The 22,230-nt window shown below is 34.8% G+C and overlaps 1 protein-coding gene and 1 long non-coding RNA gene across 2 annotated transcripts; both read right to left on the reverse strand.

Moving 5' to 3' along the window:
* Positions 1-846: 846 nt before the first annotated feature.
* On the reverse strand, positions 847-2,214 carry LOC113687219 (protein FAR1-RELATED SEQUENCE 5-like). Its single transcript, XM_027204886.2, has one exon. It carries the CDS (start codon positions 2,212-2,214, stop codon positions 847-849), a length of 1,368 nt encoding a protein of 455 aa, XP_027060687.2.
* A 10,156-nt stretch (positions 2,215-12,370) lies between these two features.
* LOC140006339 (uncharacterized) lies at positions 12,371-13,275 on the reverse strand. The gene is made up of 2 exons (XR_011813966.1): positions 13,240-13,275; positions 12,371-12,577 (listed from the first exon to the last, which is right to left on the reverse strand). It is a non-coding gene; the product is annotated as an uncharacterized lncRNA (long non-coding RNA).
* Between the last annotated feature and the right edge of the window lie 8,955 nt (positions 13,276-22,230).

Raw genomic sequence — 22,230 nt, forward strand, 5'->3', positions numbered from 1 at the left:
TACTCATCATTCATCAGACAACTAAGGGACCCAAAAAAAAAAGTAATAGTCAAACAATCAAAAACCATTGTTCACATAAACTAAATAAATTGTCTAACCTGTAATTTTTTCGATGAAGACTTCTCTTTCACCTTGTACTTGCGTTTCTTAGTAGCCATTTCCAGTGCACTTCTTGGCCTCTTGCTCGACTTGTAGGTGACTTTTTCTTTCACTTTGATGCCTTTTATTTTATTATAGGCAACTTCAGATGGATTAGTGTCAACATCTTGATACGCACTACAATTTTCTTCAATACGCACTTCTTTCATTTTCTTTTTCCCTTGACAACATGCATCCATTTGTTCTGACATTTTCCAAAATCCATCTTTAGCAATTTGATAAGCTTCATCACATTCAGAAGCTTTTGTCATCAGCTGCATATATAGATAGGATAACTCTTTGTAACGAAAACTTAATTTTGCCTTTAACTCCATTTCCGGGCTACTTTCACTGGAAACATGCACATTTCCTGTTTTGGCTGCTTTTGTCCATCTCTTCAATATATATGCATCCGGAATTGTTACAATATTCAGAGTCATCAATATTTTTAGTGCATGTGAACACAAAAATCCAGCAAATTCAAATTTCTTACAACTACAACAAATTGAATTCGTGGATGAATCATAAGTTACAAGATGGTGGGAAGTCTTACCATGTGGTGTAACTCTGTAAATCATTTGATTTCCTAATTCACCATCAACTTCCCACTTACAATCAATCCCTTTGCATAGCTCCTCCTTAAATTTTTCATACACTTCATGTGTATATACAAACATTTTTCATACACTTCATGTGCATAGCTCCTCCTTAAATTATTCGTTGGGTTGTGGTCATATCAGCACAGAAGGTTTCTCTCCCATACACTAAAGCCCATTTCTCTTTTATATCAAACATTTTCTTCAACCACTTCTTGTCTTCCAGACCATACGTTTTTAGCATTTCACTCCATCCCTCAAAAAAATCATCCTCATTTTCATAGTCATATATGCAGTGACTAAAATCTGCCGCAAAATTTTGAAAATCTTTAAAGACATCAGCTAGATCCGTTGCTGCATTTTGATAGATATGCCATATACATAAGCGGTGATACGTTGTTGGCCATTGAGAAGCCAAAGCCGTTGCCATTCTTCCGTCCTGGTCTGTAAGAATAGTTCTTGGTATTTTTTCCATCATAGCCTTAGCAAATGTGTCAAACAGCCATTCAAATGTCAGAATTGTCTCATCATATAATAAAGCAGCCCCAAAAACAGTAGTTTGTTTATGATGATTTACACCAACGAATAAAGCAATTGGCCTCCCATCTTTGTGCTTTCTATAAGTTGTATCAAAACAAACCACATCACCAAAATGAGCAAAATCCGTTCTCATCTTTGCATCAGCCCAAAATATGTTAGTTATCAAGTCATCTTCATCTACTTGAATGGCGTAAAAAAAATTTGGATCCTCTAATTGCATGCCTTGTAAGTACTCTAAGACTCCTCCTGTGTCACCTTGCATCATTGGTATGGATCTTTTGGATCGTAAGTAATTTTTTAAATCATCTCGAATGAACCCAAGATTTTCTCGTCCACCAACTTGTTTCGACATCAGTTCAATCGATTGTTTTGGTGTAATTCCGCAACTTCGGGCCATATCTATTTCAGCTTCGTGTGCCATTGTCAAATGTCTATGAGATCTGAATAAATGAGTTTTGCTTGGAGTTGATAGCTCATGATTATGTTCAGCAACAAATTGCACAACACGGTATTTTCCACCTTTTCTACAGCTAATTTTCATCCTTGCACTGCATTCACATCTTGTTTCTGGACGAGGACACTTAACAATCATATTGCGTTTGTCTTTTGGCTTTTTTCCTTCACGGGAGCAGCAAAAAACCCTGTCCAACATCAAATCACTATTTTTGTCTTTATGTCCCTTACTCAATCGAGTTCCAAAACCAGATGCTTTAGCATATTTTTGGTAAAAATTTTTGGCTGCTACTTCAGTATCGAATTCCATGTCAAGTTTCGGGACCAAGTCATCAGGTATAGCCAAAGGAAGAAAAATTTGATTTCCGTGATTGCCATCAGTAATACAAAGAGGTAAGGCATTATCATTTATCTCCTGCAAGTCAACATCTTCAAAGTCCAATTTACGACATGATTGGATTTCATGAGTTGGCAAATCATTCTCCATATTCCCCCAAAACCCAACAAATGACCTGTATCAAATTACCGAATACAAATACATAATTTATTACCCTTTTTGGTGAAAAGCAACATGGTAGGGAAAATCGTGCACCTATTAAACCACAGAAAAGAATGACTCAGCAAATAGCACAGAGGAAAATATGTGAAAAATGAGTATGCATTCAAGCTATTCATACACAAGAGAAGAGGCCCAAAACTAATGCATCAAAGTATTCACAAAGAAATGGCACAATTTGCAAAGTCACCAGGAGAAATATCACACAACAACAGAATTTCACTAGAATAAAATAACCCATGCAAAAGTACTCGACCCATGAATGAAAAGTAGATATCCTCATAGGGAATGATCAAACAAAGAGCAGATAACTTACTGTATAAACACCCAAACTAGAATATTAAAAAATAAATAATAAATAGAAAAAATGAAACCGTCTTTGAGTATAATGTGTAAACAAAGAAGAAGCCAAAAGTCTCACAAACAACCATAAGAAACGAGAAGTTCAGATTAGAACTCTGAGGTCTAGGGAGTCAATATCAAACCCAGCGTGTTGCTTTTCCCTACCATGTTGCTTTTCATACCACTTTGGTGATTCTATATTTACTATTCATCTAATAATTATTAAAGTAATGTTACTATTCGTATAAATTCATACAACTTTGTGTAAAACTTGAGCTTGTGATTTATACAACTAGATTTGCGTAAAAATCATAATCTCACTGAAATTATACGAGTTTACACCAAATGTTGTTGGATCTGCACAACTGGTTTAAATCGGCAGGCTCCAAATCCATGGTAAATGGGTGTCTTATGTTTCACAATTTACATCATTCAAATAAAAAAAATCATTGAATATCCGCTATCTGCTTCCCAATGCCGTTCATCCCCTGTATTGCAAAAACAATTATCACCCTCGTTAATCTTGTATTATCAAAACCTACATGGAATTCCACCTGACTCTTGCCTATGGGGAAAAAGTCAAGGATCAGCATCATGAATGATATTTATAAGGATATGCACAAGGCCCGTATGGTAACCAATGTCCCAAAAAAAAAAAAAGGCTCAATGTCCAACAAATGGTTGTAAGGTAGTAGGATTGGGCAGGACTTAAAAGTGTTAAATTAATAACTACTGGTGTAAATATCTGCAAATTGGTTTTAATGCCTTTAACACTTGGGTGTAAAAACAGCATCAGCTAATTTGAGTGTCCAAGAATTGCTTGTAAACCAACCAAAGTAATAGTGGTTTACAACTTGTAATAATAGTAATCAACAGTGTAAATCTCCTCCAATTGGTTGTAAGCCAAAGACATCAATATTGAATTAAGAGCTGATTCTATATTTACTATTCTTCTTATTAACCAAACTCTTCATTGTTTTTGTAATAGTTAAAAGCCTGGATAGAGATTTTCTCCTTTCAAAGACACATCAACAGGTACAATACAAACACAAAAAGCGTAAAAATTTGTGAACAAAAACATCTTAAGCAAATAGATCTTCAATCAACAGAGACCCAAAAAAATAAATCCTGAAACTTAACGAAAATCATCAAAGAGTAAGTATTTGAAGGAACCCAGCAATCCCTTTGCATAAATTCTTTAAGTTCAGAGGCTTCAGGTTGACTTCAGAGGCTTGTGCTGATGTTTACATGAATAACGCAATTCGTTGCATATGAAGCGGCACATAAATAACGCAATTCGTTGCATATGAAGAGTACTTATTTGAAGGAAAATTCACCTACGTACCTTGCTCCGTTGAAGACTAGCTTTAGTTTAGGAGAAAAGGCTTTAGTTTAGGAAAATTCACCTACGTCCCTTGCTCCGTGAATATTTCGTCAAAGCTGAATGGTGAAGATGATGAACTCGGACAGCCCTGCTGCGTTGCGATGAAGGTTTTGAGAAGGATACCAATCTGATGGGAAACCAGAATCGTGGCCTGCTGCGTTGAATTGCACTTTGTTGTCCTGCCCGAATTTTGTGATGAAGCTTTTGAGGAGGAGTGAAATCTGATGGGAAACCAGAATCGTGGCCTTGTGGGGGGTTTTTTTTTGTGCCTTGTTTAATCTTTAATTTTGTTTTTTGGGTTTTTAGTTTAATGGATTTTGGTTTTGTGTGATTAAGTTTCTCAACCCGATTAATCGGTTAAATAATTAAACATGGTTCGAGTTGGGTTGTTTCAGGATTGGGTTAATAAAAGGACACTTGGCAAGTTTATGAGGGGTGGGATAGGGTGTGAGACAGGGTTGTGGTACAGAGGATCCGTTGCGTTTATTTTCTATGGCATTTTAAGTGAAGTTATTGAATTGACCTATGCGAACAACAATTGTCAAGTTGTTTTGTTCAAGTGCGAATGGTTTGAGTTAGATAAATTTAAACATGTGCCAATTGATGGTTTTCTTACTAACATCAATGTCAGTAGAAAGTGGTATGAAAATGATCCCTATATTCTTGCCACTCAAGCTACTCAAGTTTTCTATGTGCGGGATACAAAATTGAGAAGAGATTGGCATGTTGCACAAAAGGTCCGTCATCAACATTTGTTTGATCCGTCTTTGTTCCATCTGAAGACAATCTATTAGATGACAGTCAGCCAGTTCATGTGGATGCTTCTCAAGAAGATGAATTATTTAATATATAAATTAATGATTAAATTGGTGAGCCAGGTTCTTTAATTAGGGAAGATGTTGGTCATGAATTTATTAATGTGAATGATGATGAAGTAAGGCAAAAACCTGACCATCTTGTTTCTGGAAAAAATCACTGAATTTGAGATAGATGATAACGAGGATGATGACACAATTGACGATTATTATGATGAAAATGAAGTTGATTTGGACAAAACTTCAGATATTGACATGGAATAAATTGTTCAAACTATATATATATATATATTTTTTTTAGTGTAAGCGGGAGGACTCGAACCCGAGACCTCTCGCTTACACTCCTTGCCCCCGTACCCCCAACCTATCCTTCCCCCCAAACTATACTTTTGTTAGGAAATATTATAGTGTATTAGTTCTAAAATGCGTTCATGAACTCCAAAAAATATCTTAAATCTAGGTTGTGTATGTTGTTTTCTATGCAACTACTGTTTTTATAAAAAGTTTTTTTTTCGGAGATTTTTCGTGCTCATGAAAATTGTTAACATTTCATTGAATTTTTAATAAAGTAATCTACTATATTACTAAAAAAAGGTCATTGGCACTTAACTAACATTTTTTTAAATTGTTTATATTTAACCAAATTCATGCCATTAGAATTTTAAAAAAATTAACTTCAATTTTTAAAAAACTATGTAATTTCCAACAATTTATCTTTTGGTCACCAATCTATTGAATTGGAAATTAGCTGTCATACAAGAAAGATTAGATATGTAATAGCTGTCAAACGCAAATTTGGCTGCTGAAACACTTTCAAATACAACATCTTCTTTGTGCAAATTTTCTTTTTGATGGACTTAGGTTTTGTCTCAAATTTGCTTTTACAAATTTTTAAAAAATAAAAAATAATTTCAGGTTTTCTATTGAACACTATCTTTGATCGCCAAAAAATCAAATATTTTATGACTAAAATTCGGTCACTGTATCCATTAGATGGTTGCCAAATAAAATACCATGAAAATAAATTTGACACCAAAGTTTTAAATTTTAAAGTTTTTGACACCAAAATTTTGGTTGCCAATACTTTTATAATTTTTTTTCTACGACCAAAGATATTTTTGGTTGCTTTTTATATGTTTTAGCAACCATTTTCTTTTTCTCACTAAATTTTTTATCGCTGAAACCCATTTTAATTTGTTGTAGTGGGTACAAGGTCGGTAATTTGTATCCTTTCCCCCCAGTGGAACTCATCTATCAAAGCAGCTACCAACCACTATGGCTGATATAACTTGCAGTTGCCTTGCACCTTGGTGACTCATTCTCATCAGGGATGTTTCAACTGTAACTTGCAGCTGCCTTGCACCCGGGTGACTCCCCTACTACAAATGTGAGAGTGTGTGTGTGTGTAAAAGTGAGGATTCGTCAATTCATTGCTGAAGAGGTTGATCGAGTTAAACAAAAATTTAAAGTTGTCATTCTCAGTAGGGGTGTTTCAATTGTAAGAACTGAAACTGTGTTATGCAGCCGATATAACTTGCAGCTGCCTTGTAGCCAGGTGACTCATTCTCATAAGGGGTATTTCAACTGTAAGAACTGAAATTGTGTTATGAAAAAAATGGCACAACAATGGTTGATCGTCCAGAGGGGAGAATATGCACAATCAAGCTCGTGCTTATCCAATGGCGGCCAGATATATTTTGTTAGTTTATTTTTTAAAAATTGAAGCATAACTTTTAAGATTAATCTTTCCTACACTATCAGTGTATACACTGACGGAGTTGGATGAATGTCACATCATCTGAATTTGAATTTAAACATCAAATTTTGTATATGTGTCATGCATTTAGACTCGCTAGTGCATACACTATCAGTGTATAAAAGATTTATTCATGATAGAATTCCTATTATGTACGTTCATATGTACAGTGTTGAATGGTTTATTGAGCCAATTAAATGCCTCCTTTAATTTTTTCTTCTCTTTTTTGGTTTTTTAACATCTGGGAAATGATCAGTCTTGGGATGGATTCTATTGTTCACTCCTGTAATATTCTTATTGGGGACAAAATTGACAATTTTTTAAATTTTATTAATTAAGACATCATAAGTAAACAAATGAAACTTATTTTGTAGTTTTACGATTGTTGTAATGCTAAACAAAAGTCATGAAAAAGTAGTAATTGTATTATTCAATTGACTAGACGACAGTATACTAATCAAACAGATTAAGCATGAGTGAAAAAAAACAAAATTTTTACTCTTTTTTTTAACATTTTACATTATTTTGATATTTGTGATTTTTGCATTTTTGCGTTTCTTAGTTTTTTTGGAATTTACAAAAGTTTACTGATTTTTATATAGAAATTGCTAGTAAGTTTTAAAGCCAAGTTGACTACAGACATAAATATAAAAAAAAGTTGTTCACTAAGGATTTAGCTGAAAATTTTTCAAATATTTGGGATCTTTATAATATTATTAAAATGTAAGGGTCAAAACAAAAGTTATAGAAAAGTTGGAACTGTAATTGCAATTGATGATTTTGCTGCCCACAAAGACTAGCGCACAGAAGAAATTGTTGGTAGTGACCTCATAATTTGAGTCAACCTAGTTCGAATGAGCTCATATAATTTTTATTACATTTGGTATAAATTTGTATAATTTTGTTGTAATCATCAACTTAGTTATATGAATTAAAAAATTCAAAATTTACATCCAAAGCGTATAAATTTATATAAATAATTATAAAAATTACACGAACGAATCTGAGATGGACGCTGCTCAACTTGGGAGGCCTTGATCCGGAAATTGCCACAGTGGCTGTAGGCACACATAACAAACATCCTAAAAGGACATAACGAAGTTGCCAGGTCAACGACCAAAACTTCTCGTTAGCTACTACACAGGCAATGTGCGGGTGCTCATCTTCGACTAATCATTAGTGCTCTTCTCATATCTCCGCCACCTGGGTTTTTTGCCGTTTTCAGGTGTCCATCGATTGTAATTTGTTCCCTTTGTGGATGTGGGTTGAACTGTAACTGTGTGGTGATTTCTCTCTTGTTGGCTTTTTAATGGGTTTTGTCTCGTTTGCTTATTGCATGATTAAGCTTTGCATCCGACTGCAAGAATTCAAATGGCAAAGTTGTCTTTTTACCTCCTCATATTTCAAAAGGTGGGTCTAGATTGTTTGCTGGATTAATTAGACAACTAAGCAATTCAATTTTCCTATCCCTGAATTTTCTAGTCTTATGTACCCGGGCAAACCTTTTTCATGACTGAGTTTAAAATCTACAAGTAAGATTCTTGTATTTCCAACTAATTTTTCTTGTTATTTCACATACATCTATAGTAATTATTTTAAATAATACACTATCTAAATATTCCCAATATTTGATACCACCAATGTAGTACAGAACAGATTTTTTTTTTTTTCAAAAGGACGATTATTGAAGTTATCAAGAGCACATTGACAATGATAACATTTATTGGAACATGGCAGCATGTACACTGTATAATCTAAATTCGTTCTTAGTTCAACTAAACACCAAGCCAAATGAACTTCCAGTAGGTACTTTATTTTAATGCACAAAGAAGATGAATACAAATTATGAAACAAAAACAGTTGTATTCTTTTTCCCGGTCATGCAACAAGTAATTGACCAGATCACGTATCGTAATAAACTTCTATTTATGATGTCGGATTTTTGCCAAAGATTTCACTTATAACGCTTCCATGCCCCCCCTCCCCCTCTCAACACCCCTCCTTCTTGAGAATATTGTTTATTTATGTATGCTATCATTATAAGTTTTTCTTCTCATTTTCTTTGTTGTGAAAAATATCTGATTCTCACTTGACAATGTAGACTTGTGTTAGTATCATCATTACTAGAAAGTTGCATTACATTCTATGAAAAATTTAGTATTTCTTTTATTAAGGGTGGCAAATTTGAAAAAAAAAAAGAAAAAGAAAAGAAAGGAAAGGGTGAGCAATTTTAAGCTGTTGTTTAAATCAATTATTCGAAGGGTTATTAGCTAGTTAACTTTTTTACTTCAAGGTGACAAAATTGAAGCTGATTAATAGGTGACAGAAAAGCAACATAAAAGCTTAACCGTTGTACTTCAAAAGTGTTTAGTCGTCCAAATATAAGAGAGGAGTTTATTAGCTCTTGTTATATTGCAGCCATGGTTTGCGCTTTTTAACAACATTAAGTACTATCCTTGTTTATTATCTTCCAGCTACATCTAATAATCTATAGGTTTAAACTAATAATTCTAATCATGTAAATCTCATTCTAGCAGTTGCATTAGTGTTTCGTATATGCTAATTTTCAAGTTTACAATTCCTTTTATCTTTTATTTAGTACTAGTTTATAGCTTTTCGAAGTTAGCAAGAAATTTAGCTTCAAAGTTTCTCCAGTTTGTCACATGATCTTTGAATATGTACACGTTCAGCCCCATTTGAATCTAACAAAATCTGTATCTAAATCTATATCTGAATCAACATAATTCTCCAAAAAAATTATTCAATGCCAGAAAGTTGATGTAGAGATAAAAATTTCAAAATATCAACTGATGGAGAAAGCAGTACAATAGCTTTTGCCTGAATGGACAACATCAAAAGCATCAGCAGTACCTCACTTAGATGGCAGAAGCCTCAATCTTGGATTTGAAGCTGAAGCAAAACGTGCCAAACTATTAGCAGTGCAGAAGCTGGACCCTACAGCGAGAAGTTGGTCAATTTTAGCATAAATTAATCATGCTCTTAGATTTATATCAATTTATTTAAAATGTCAAATCCTTTTTCTCTATTAAAGTGTTGTCAATAGTTAATTTGGAATAGGTACAAATATTTTATTAGAGGTAATTAATAAAAAAATGTTATTTATTAATGAGTCAATGTAGAATGGGGAGAGAATATAAAAAATTTAAGAGGATGATTTATATAGAGAAAGAAATTTTTTAAAATCTATGAGGAGCAATCCAACTAAATGAGAGAATGTTATAAAATTCAGAGGGTGCATATATGGTGATAAATCTTGAAAAGCTTCAAGGCCATCATATAATTTTTATCAAATTTGAGGGAGGCAATTGGCCACCCTCACTCCTATATAGCTCCACCACCGGTAACATAAGAGCCATCCTCCCACGACCACTACAACTAGGGCAAGCTTTCTGAGGTTGGAAGATGGCTTAACAGAAATTTGGATGTGTGGTGTGTAAAAAATAAAGTTAAATATGATGTAACAAAAGTTAAAATGACCATTTTAACCCGAAATGGATTATAATGAAACTTGTGAGGCCTTGATCTTGCATGACTGATGGTGATTGTCCATGTCTTCATAACTATAAGTTTTTCTCTTTTTTTTCCCTTTTAGTTCTTTTCAAATATAAAAATATAATCAATTGATTTTGTTGTAGTTTATGTAATGCACCTTGATATGAGCACAGGGTCTCAAAGTATGGAACTATTTCTTCAATAAAGGGACTGCTTAAAGTCATTTGGAAGAAAGAGATTAAGCACTGAATTCTCTAACTTATTGCATCATTAAGCTAATCATTAGTGTAGTTGTCATTTGGGTTGAATTGTTAGTTAGTAAATAGAGCAGATTAGCATCTTGGATCAGTCCCTTAAGTAGGGTTTATGGGCCAGTTAAAGGTCTAGCTGGTTGTTTTGTTAGGAGTTTTGTCAAGATGCATTAAAAAACATCATTGCTTTCTTTACATGAATAAAATACGACATATTTTTCAGAAAAAATATTCTTGAGAGAAACGCTCTCTTAGCTCTATAGCATCCCTTGAATACTTCAAATTTCTTGGTGTTCATTGGCTTATCAATCAAAACATACCATTGATTGTGGCGCCTACTACCATTTCTCAAGTTCACTAGTTCATTTTATTGTGGGTCAAGATTGCATCAACATTCGTAACCACAGGGTTAGAGGGGTCCATATAGGAATTCCACTATCAAACTTGTGTTAGTCACCAAAGATTCGAGGCTTGTTAATGCAAATTTTGTTTCATCAATTGGGTTTGTATCAACTCGTCAACTGGGTTCGTATCAACTGACATCAGAGCTAGTTGGCAAGTTTTCAGGTTATAACCCTTGTTTTTATTCAATTCGTTAGTCTTTTTTGGTTGTTAGAGTCAATCTGTTGTTGTTTAGGGAGCATCGTTAGGGCTTTTGTGTTCATTGCGTCTTAGTTGTTCATCCTGTCTAATTCAATCGATTCTTATTGCAATCTGTCCATATCTTATTGTCATTTGTTTCTTCTTGTTTTGGCCCAGATTTTTGTGTTAATTCGTGTTGTTTCCTTGTGATATTTTTCCAGCAAATCAACTGTAATGGTACCAGACTGAGCTAAATGGAAATGAAAACTTGACAATAGAAATTGATAATCGCAACTTGACAATAATCAACTAAACAACAAGGTAAGCTGAGGAAGATAACTAAGAAGTTTCTTTTATTAATGAATGACGAATTACAGAAAAGGGCGGGACAGTTGAGAAGATGAATAGAAATGAAGGAATTTGGGGAAAAGGGAAACAGAATGAGGTTCAACTCAATTCTGTTGAATTACACCAAAATTATTCCTCCCTATTACATTCATCTGACACCTTATATAACTATTAGCTAATAACTAATTTCCAAAACTTCCAATTACACTCGGCCACGTGGCCTAGTGGCTGAAGGTCTGTTACAACTATTTGAAGTTTGTTGCTGAGTTTCGGTGGTCTTCTTGCGTGTTTGTTGTAGAACTAATTCCCAGCGAAACGTGGTTTTTGGAATCACGCTTTTGCTTATTTATTCTTCCTGTTCTCACGCCTTCCTTTCTTCTGTCTTCACGCCTTCAATTAACTTCATGACAATAGCTTCCCCTACAATTAAATTTTGTCCTCAAGATTGGAATTCAGGGAACTTTTGTTCTATCTCTTCTGCATCCTCCCACGCAGCTTCTGCAAGAGAGACTCCCCACCATTACACCAACAACTGGACTGCTGCTGCATTCCTTTTCTTCACAATCCTTTGATCTAGCACTGCCATTGGTTCTAGCCTTAGGTGACCTTTCTCATTTGTGTCTGGTAGTTGGAGTACTGGAACCACCTTCTGTCCTATCTTCTTCTTCAGCAGGGAAACATGAAAAACTGGGTGTATTTTTGACTGAGTTGGGAGTTGGAGTTTGTAGGCCACCCTTCCTATCTTCTGAATTACCTGGTAAGGCCCAAAGTACTTTGCTGATAGCTTAGTGTTACCCCTCATTTCCATGGAATGTTGCCTGTAGGGTTGTAGCCTAAGATACATCCAATCACCAACCTCAAATTCCTTCTCAGTCCTTCTTCTGTCTGCATACACCTTCATTCTGTTTTTTGCTTCCTCCAGATTTTTCTTGAGTAGTTCCCCTATCCTCTGCCTTTCCTGCAAATGATCTGCAACTGTGGCTGTGACAGCCCCACCTTCCCCTAAGGCGAACCAAAGGGTTTGGCGGACCGCCTGTCCAGCTCTCGCCAGGACTCGATCGCTCTCATCAAGTGAAATAAGATATAACCTCGAGACTAAGCGAAAAATAATTCCCAAACTTGAAACATATACTTACATTCATATCCATCTCAACAGAAATACAATCCCAATTAGAACAAAAGCTTTAAGTTCTTACTACATCCAACCTTATCCAAGCACTAGCGCGAGAACAATGAAAAAATAAAATTTCAAAAAACTAGACCAAGCTAGTCTGCACAAGACTCACGCCCTCGCTCGCATCCCCTGTAAGGAAAACAAAGATAACGAAATGAGTTGAAAACCCAGTGAGGTTCCATACACATAGCCAAATAATTAAACAAGGACATTAATCATGTAATAACAAGTAATCCAGAAAACATTTACAATATAAAGTAATACTAATACATTCATTAAAAGGATACATGCTCACATGGAGCCCTTCGTTCATTCATTCCACCAACCATTACCTTATTCCTCCAGCATTAAAAATAATTTCATTTATAAGTGAAAACCCCTCCATTGTTCTTGCCATTCATTCATTCATTTCATTTTCCCCCTACTGGACACTGGCCAGTCTCCACCAGACTTTGTGGTCATACTCAAGTATACCAAACATTAACCCAGGGTCGCCAAACGCCCGACCGAGTCCGCTTCTAGCTCGAGTCGACCGGCAACGAAGGGCAAGGGCCCAATTCAGCCAAAAGGCTTACATTCATGTACAAGTAGTATTTAAACATTTAATCATTTAATCATTGTAAATTTCACATTCATTTAGGTCGAGTGCGATAAAGTACACACTCGCCTAGCAAAATTCATTTTTAGAAATCATTGAAAACATTTAACATTTAATCCAACATTCACAAATAGTCACATAGTCACAACAATCCACATAGTCATTGGAAACATAACGTACAAAGAACACTCACCTATTTAAGCAAAATAATGTCCAAAGTTTCCTTCCAGATAATACCCTCAATCACCAAGGAACCCTAATAATAACCAAGAAAAAATATTACAGTTAAACCATCCAAAGTTTAGGTGAACCAAAGAAAATTCGAATAACTACTAGTACAAAGTATAAGTATAGTTTTAGAAGTGAAAAGAGTACATTTAAATCAAAAAACATGAGTAAAATATTTGTAAAACTTATGCTCGCTTGTAAAACTTTAAAATCTCCATTTGAGTCGAAGAAACGAAGAAAATGTATTTCTATTAGTCGTAAATTTCATTTTTCCAAGGGTACAAGTTTCGGCTAGATTCTAACTTATATACCTCTAATAAAGAAGACTTGAATATCTTAGATGATTCAAGTTAGTTTCATCCTCAACCCTTACTCAAGTCGCGAGTACATCTACCTAGCCCTCGAGTGCAAATTTGGGCAGCACGCCCTTTGTATTTACCTATTTTCCAGCCATTTATGGCCTCATTATTTTCCTCAATCAGCCCCCAAAGTCATACATAAATAATCTCATTACAATAGCCGTTCAATAGGCTAAAAGTCATTCCATTACAAAACCAAGCTAGAAAAGTGACCGGAAATAAGGTTTAAGGTAAAGAACAAAATGACAGGTTTGACGTCTCTTAGCGTATCGATCACAACCGAAGCTACGCTTATAGGATTGGGGTAAAATTTATACTGTTTCGAAACTAATACAAAGGACTACAACTTTTATGAAGACAACTTAGCTCGGTTCACAGTTTATCCAGGTTGAATTTACAGATTACAGAACCAGAATTTCACTGTCAGGCTGGATAACAGCACTGGGTTCAAATGACAATAACTCAGGCTACACAAGTCCAATTGAGGCGTTTTTGGATGCGTTGGAAAGGTAAAACATAAGAATACAACTTTTGTGTTTTGACCAACTACCGATTTGATACGGATCAAGGTGAAAAATGATGCCAGAATGATGAAATGTCAAAACTGTTCGCAAAACTCTACCTATGGCAGTCGAGGGTATTTTTGTCATTTCACATGTTAAAGTACTCGGATTGAGCTGACATTTTACAGGAAGTTATAAAACATCATTTCCTACAACTTTCATGTTTTAAGCTAAGCCCAATTCGGCCTCCATCATGGCCGAATGAAACTGGTCAGAACAGGGTAGTACAAAAACTTAAAGCTGGAATTAATGCATTCAAGTGATAATCTTCTTATTCATGTATAAAACCACTACTACCACTCCCTATCTAAGCTTATTCACATCATATTCTATCTAAACAATAAGAAATACAACTAACCAATTCAAAACCCTAACTCACAAATCCACCATAATCATCAAAATTACTTAAATAGCTATCGTAAGCCAAGAATACAAGTTGCTACATAAACTTAAGCAAGATTAAGGGGAAGGAATAAGATAGACAGCCATGATACCTCACTAAAATGCTTGCAAAATAAATCCACCACCTCTCCTTGTAAAACTTTTAGCACCCCAAGCTTTCCAAGTGCTCAACTAAGAGATTAATCGGTTTGGATTCTTGATTCTCACTCAAACTGAACTAAAACTTAAGATGGAATTGAAGCTCTCATCTCTCTTTTTTGCTCTCAAGGTTCGGCCACCATAGCTGCAAAATGAAGAAGAATGAAGTTCAAGAAAAGTTAAGAAGCTTGGTCTTAGTTTAGGCCAAAGATGGTTGGATTGCTTCCACTTGTCACCACAAAGTTTGATCTTGAATTTTCTTCTTTTCCTTGGTTTTAATGGTCAACATTTTCGGCCATAATGATCTGATGAGGGGGTGATATTATGCACTAATAACAATGAGATCAAGTTAAGAAAGTGGTGGTCAAGTGGTGTGTTCAATCGGTAGTCAACGGTACATGTCGGTTCACACCGTTTTTCCCTAAATCGCATGTACTAGGTTTTCACTTATAATTCACTAACTTATTATTATTACTACTAATCACACATGTAATATCATCTAAAACTCACTCTTAATCACTAAATTTAATACACACTCCATACCGATTCTCATTTTACGAAAAGACGTAAAAAGCCTAGTTTATTGTAACGATGAAAGTAAAAAGGAAATCCTTATTTCTATGATTATTTGTAGCAATTGGGAAAGTGAATGTGTAAGTAAAGCTACTGTAAAGTAATAAATTCCAAATTAAAGGAAATTTTTAAGAAAAATATAAGGAATTTTTCAAGTCCTCACAGTGGCTACCTTAGAGTGTGAGTATGCCCCTAAGGCTAGCTGGGGTGGTTTTATTCCATACAGTGCTTCAAAGGGGCTCATCTGTATAGCAGCATGAAAAATGGTGATATACCACCATTCTGCCAGTGATAGCCATGTATTCCACTTCTTAGGCTCCTGATGTGTCATGCACCGTAGATACTGTCACGCCCCATTTTTCGCGATAGAAAAAATGAAATATAATGAGCTTTATAAAAGATGTGTTTACAAGAGATGTGATTTTATTTTAAAACAAGCGAAAAATGACCTAGAATGGGATTTTAAAAAAAAATGCGACAATTTGGGTCCAAAATTTAGTCTAAAAGGGTTTTTAAAAAAAAATAGAAGTCGCCACTTGGTATCAAGTTTGGGTGTATCAAGTCACCCAAAAAAATGTTTTTAAATAAAATAAAAATAAAACCCTTTTCGACAACTCCAGGTCTTTGAAAACAGAGAAAACGAATTCGGGAGTCACGGTTGGAGAAAGGGAAGGCAAAGGTTCAATTATCTTAAACCTAAGGCACCCTTTCAACCTAGTCTAAACTAGTTGCGAGGTTTAGTCAAAATTTTCCTAATCTAACCCTTAATTTTATCATTTTGGATGTTTCCTACATGGATGCAAATCTAAATTTATAAAAATATCGAAGGGACAAAATATTCATTCAAGGGTTTAATTGAACCAATCGCATTAATTGCGAAGGCCAAAAATACTTCCTTGAAAGGGTCACGAGTGTGCAAATGATGAAAAAGAAACGTAAAGTAAAGAAAAGAAATTAAATTATATACATAGATATAAGTGATCAAAGAAAAAGGGAATGCAACATAAAGGGTACGGGAGGCAAAAACTCGTGACATAATTTTCTTATATAGGGATTAATGGGGTATTTAAACTAAAAAGTTATAATCACCCATTTTTCATGTTTAAAAAATAATTCCCCTAACATGAACAAGCAAATGGACCTACTTATCATACAATTTCTTAAATGAAATGCGATTGTAAGTGATATGATTAACACATATAGAGGATAGGGGATAATATAACAAGAAATATCATACAAATGAGAAAAGATCCTAAAAATGAAAATATGTATGAAAATGTAGTGAATAACACACAAAGATGAATCTAGCGCAAGACGACCTAAAAGGGTCTAGCGTTAGACTAGCCCATCTCTAAAAATCCTTACTAGCGTTGGACTAGCAAGTAAGTGGAGGGAGAAGCCACAACTAGCGTTGGACTAGTGTGGTGACGTCATGCATTAACAATTCATAGTGAAACAAATAAAGCATAAATTAAAACAAATAAATACGTAAGAGCACATAGCACGTAACACATAAGCATAATATCTAGATGCAAAAATCCTAAGGGAAGCGGGTAAGGCACGTAACACATAAAGTCACATAAGCACACAACCTATCTATTACATCGGGGAGCGCCTAACTACAATCTAAAAGGGGAAATAAAATAAAACAAATCTAATTATCCTATCTATTACATTTTTTTGATGTATTTAAATGCCTCTCAAATAATTATAAAATTAACTAAACAAACATAAGAAAATTTAAACGAACATTCAAATCAAATAAACAAAGCATATAAAAATATATAAACACATAGGAACACGTAGGAGCACATAAGAGCACGTAATTGACATTGAAATAATAATAATGGAGTACCTCCCTTTTGAAGTGGTGACTAAACGGAGTCAAATTGCCCTATTTATACTCAAAATAAACAAAAGAATCATGGCACCAATTTAATTGAAAAAGTAATAATAATAATGAAAATTCACCTTAATATGTCAAACGTAAATAAATTTAAGAATATCTAAGAATTACAAGTTAAACATACTCAAAAGTAACATAATTAGCTATTAAAGAAAAGAAACAATCACAATAAAGAGAGTCAAAATTCACTAGGGACTGAATTGCAAAAATTGAAAAACTTTTAGGGATAAAAATTATATTTTTCCAAAGTTTAGGGGTCAAAATTAAATGAAAGATAAAATTCAAGAATCAAAATGCAATTAATTTAAGGACCAAAGTGAAAGAAATTTAAAATGTTTTGGGCCGAAGTGAAACTACTCCAAAGATCAGGGGTTAAAGTGCAAATTTCACTAGCAGATCTTCTTAAGAAAACAGGCCACCGGGCCATTCTCTATTTTTCTTTAGGCCACGGCCATCCGGCCCAATCGAAGTCCAGGCTAAAATACACAGGTCAACCCGTCATTTTATCACTTAAGCCCAATAAAAAAAAGTATGGGCTCTGACCTCCTAGTCCAACCAAAACCCAAAAAAAATAAACCAAAACCCAACTAAAAAGAACCACAAGCCCACCCGAAAATAGAAACAATAGCCCAAACCATTTTTTTTCTTTTCTTTCCTTCTTTTCTTTCTTTTCTTCACCGTCCGTTTCTTCTTCTTCTTGCCTGGCCAGCTGAAGCTTCTTCAGCTATCGGCCATGGCAGCTGCCGCCGGCGGTCGTCGGCAACCTCTCCCGTTACCAAATTTCACCAAAATACATCCCCTCACTCGATTTTTCGCGTAGATTCCATTTCCGGATTTAGTTTTTACAAAAGCTGATCCGAAAGTGGCCAAAATGTCAAAATACAGTCCAGTTTTTATTATTATTATTTTTTAAACACCCAAATCTTCACAAAAAAAATATATAAAACCTATACTACAACACTCCTTGTAATTTTTACAACCTAAATATCAACTAAAATCAATAAAAGTAACAACAGATATGATAAAATTAAACCAAAACAGTCCAAAAATAACAAAAATCCTTCAAAACTTTTAACACTCAAAACTTAAAATTTTTTTTGAATAACCACACCTTTTCAGACTTACACTAGCAAACGGTCACCTATTTGACAAGAAAACATGTACAATGTTAAGCTTTTTAATTCGTTTGTCATTTTGGCATTTTTTCAAACGGTTAATATGCATGCATGAGAAACATTTCCTTTTCCTTCATCTAGTTCATGCCATTTCCCAAATTTCAGCAATGCAACAACAACAATAAAACCCAGCAAACAAGAGAAATTAATATACAACCACAACAATAATAAAAAAAACAGCAAAAGCAAGAGAAATTAGACACTGAAACATGGATTGTAATATGGTAGAAGGAAAACTAGAAAATACCTCAATGTAGGTGGTAGTTTCTTGACCAAAATGTTTGATGCAATTTCCACACCTTGAGCGAATCTCCCTGGCTCCCAAAGTTTCTTTCGTCTAGCCTTTTCTCTCCGTTGAGAACTTAAGGAAGGCCAAAATGGGGAGCTTTGTTCTTGTGTGTTTTCTGGTGTGAGTCAAAGAAAGGGCCGAGGGATGTATATTGAGAGGGAGAAAGAGTGGAGTGTTTTGTGTGTGGTCTATTGAGAGAGAGCCGAGTGCCGAGAGTTGTCTCCGAGCTAGAGTGCCTTTTTTTTTATCGTCTCCGAGACCAGAGAGTCAATATTGTGAGAGAAAAAGAGGAGCTTGTGTGTGTGTTTGGTCAAAATGATTATTTTTTACCAAATGACAAGAAAGTTGAGTGTAGGAATGGGTTAAGTGTATTTTGTGGGAAAAATGATGAAAATGTGTAAGTTTAGTAATAATTTGATTTTGACTGGATTTTTTTTTTTTGATTTTTTTTTTGTTGTTGTTTTGTCTTTTTTTTTTTAACAAACCTGCAAAAATGAGAAAAATGCACATTAAAATGCTAGAAAATAAATAATTCATTAAATAGAAAATCTTGAGAAAATATTAAAAATTGACAGAAATTTGGTGTCTACAGCTTACCACTCTTTGTCTAGAGTTTCAAAGAAACTCAAGACAAAGACGTAGACACCAAATTGCTTACCTGTCTCTTGTAGCTGCACCTGAACTAAAATAAACAAGCCAACACTTGGCTGAAATTATTGGACAAAATGATGCAATAACATTGCAGAAAATGTGACCGAACTCATGTAGAATTGCCTACGTATCCCACCATGGGAATCAGGTCAAACGTAGTTCGAATGCAAGTGAACCACAATGAAACAAGTGCATTGACCAACTGTGGTCTTTGCAAAGTCGAAAAAGTCTGAACTCTCAGAACTTCTAAACATGAAACACAAAATGAATGAGAAAGCACAATTATTAGTCAAAACAGTCAAGAAAAGTAATTTTCATAACTAGAAAAAGATGCACGGAGGGACGCGGTTACGCTACAAGAAAGGGGATAGAAGGGTGCGCGGCGAACGCTGAAACTCACCTACAGAAATTTAAATTGTCGAGAATGGGGACAGAAGGGTGCTCGGTGGACGCTGAGACTCACCAACAGAAAATTAAATTGATGCGCAGAGGGACGCGATTACACTCCAACAGGAATTTAAATTTGTTAAGAATGGGTGGTAGAAGGGTGTGCGGTGGACGCTGAGACTCACGAACAGGAAATTAAATTGATGCGCGGAGGGACGCGATTACGCTCCAACAGAAAATTAAATTTGATGATTTTGATTTGATTGAATTTTTTTTTAATAACAAATTGGTGGGATAGACCCGAGCCCAATTAAATGAAAATGCAAGTCCAATACCATCAAACTGAAAGATTAAATGCATGTTGCTCAAGTAGTAATAAATCAAGACAAACTTACTTGGTGGACTTCCAACTTTCTTGATTTATTTTTGATTTATTTATTTATTATTATTATTATTTTTTTTGAACTTTAAAAGACAGGGAATAATGATTTTTGTTTCTTTCTTTGGAAATGTATAGCGAGACTTGCCATTTGCCCCAGTGTGAATCCTCCTCAACTAAACCAGTATTGTATCACATAATCTTTCCTGCAAAAAGGAAAAAAAAACAACTATGATGAAAAGATTGCCACCACCATGTAAACATGAGTTTCAATATCGATCAATCGCTCCCTTTGGTTCACCCGACAACCCTTCAGAATCTTTGCAACTGTCAAATGTCAATTGTCCATACTTTAGTATCATAGGACCTTAAATTTCATGATTCTTTAGAGATAAATTATAGGGGATTGTCTTTTGAATGAAACCCAAAAAATGAAAAATATAAACAATTAAAAAATGTAGTATTCATCATGCAATAATGCTAATATGAAATAAACAATGATACACAATAAATAAATGAAATAGCAAATAGAATAGTAAAACAAAATTGTTGAATTTTTGAATATAGGTCCAAAGATCAAAATTTGGATTCGTATCTAGAGGATGGCCTTTGATGAGGAAAAATGCTCCATCTGACCCTTTCGTAGTCGTCCATTTTGGAATTCATTGTCTGCAAAAGAACAACAGTATAAAAGAGACCCAAATCAACATAGTCACCAGCTCTCAGACCTCAACATCTTATTCTTTGTTGTTGATCCTCTTGTATTCAAAACCCTACCTCAGCGCCCTTTCGGGTTTTCACTAAGGTTACCCCCACCCCTTTTCTTCTTTTTTTTTTTGTTGTTTTTGTTGTTTTTGTTTTTGTTTTTTTTTTTTATTCTTCTCTTTTTTCTGTTCTTTCTTTTTCTCCCCTTTTTTTTTTAGAAGGTGCCCTTTCGGGTTTTCACCTAGAGACATAGACAAGACAATTTTAACCCCAATTGGATCAATCCAGTCATATTCTGGTATTAAGTAGCATCAGTGAGACAATTTTCTCTGACATATTTCAGAAAGATTGTATTTATATCATTTGCCAGTTGATTAAGAAAATTTTTTTTTCCAAAATATTGCAAAAGATAAAAGTCGGCAATTTTGGTTCTTGTGATTAGGATCGGATAGAGTAGCAAAGGAAGGGTTAAGGCTTGAAAGGTTTGGCAGCGGATCATATGATGGGTTTGCAATCATTTGAGATAGCATTCTTTCAAAACTTTCCCCGATCTAGAGTGAGAAAGAGATAAAATTTGCCCCAGTTTAATTCTGACCGAAGCTCTATTTTCTTTTTTTCTCTATTTTCTTCTTTCTTTTTTTTTCTTTTCTTCTCTCTCTCTCTCTCTCTCTCTCTCTCTCTCTCTCTTTTTAATCAAAATTGCCCCAGTATGGGGTTAGTGATCTTAAGGAGCTGCCAAGCGAAAAAGAAAAATGGTTATGAAAAGTCAAAAGGAAAGAAGAAAAATTAGGGATAGAATATCGAAATGAAAAAATGAGAGGAAGTATGCCTGAAATCCATCTCTTACAGTATTTTTAATTTTTTTTTTTTATAATCAAATGAAAAACTTTTTGCACATGTCTGCATTGATTGGTTGGGGAAAAACTTGACCGTCCATTTCCATAAGAATAAGCGCTCCTCCAAATAGCACTTTCTTAACAATGAATGGTCCTTGCCAATTGGGAGCAAACTTCCCTTTAGCCTCATCTTGCATTGGAAGAATCCGTTTCAAAACCTTATCTCCAACGTCAAATAAACGAGGCTTGACTTTTTTGTTGTAAGCCCGAGCCATTCGTTGCTGATAACATTGTCCATGGCAGACGGCATTCAACCTCTTTTCATCAATCAAAGACAACTGTTCCTGACGTTCTCTGACACATTCAGCTTCTTCTATCTGAGCTTCCATCAGAATGCGTAAGGAAGGAATTTCAACTTCTGCAGGCAGGATTGCTTCCATTCCATCCATAAGAAAGTAAGGAGTTGCACCAGTAGAAGTTCTGAGGATAGTTCTGTAAGCCATTAGTGCATAAGGCAGCTTCTCATGCCAATCCCGGTGTGCTTCAGTCATCTTACGAATAATCTTTTTCAAATTTTTATTTGCAGCTTCAGC

Source organism: Coffea arabica, chromosome 5e, assembly GCF_036785885.1.
Source record: "Coffea arabica cultivar ET-39 chromosome 5e, Coffea Arabica ET-39 HiFi, whole genome shotgun sequence".
NCBI classification, from domain to species: Eukaryota; Viridiplantae; Streptophyta; class Magnoliopsida; order Gentianales; family Rubiaceae; genus Coffea; species Coffea arabica.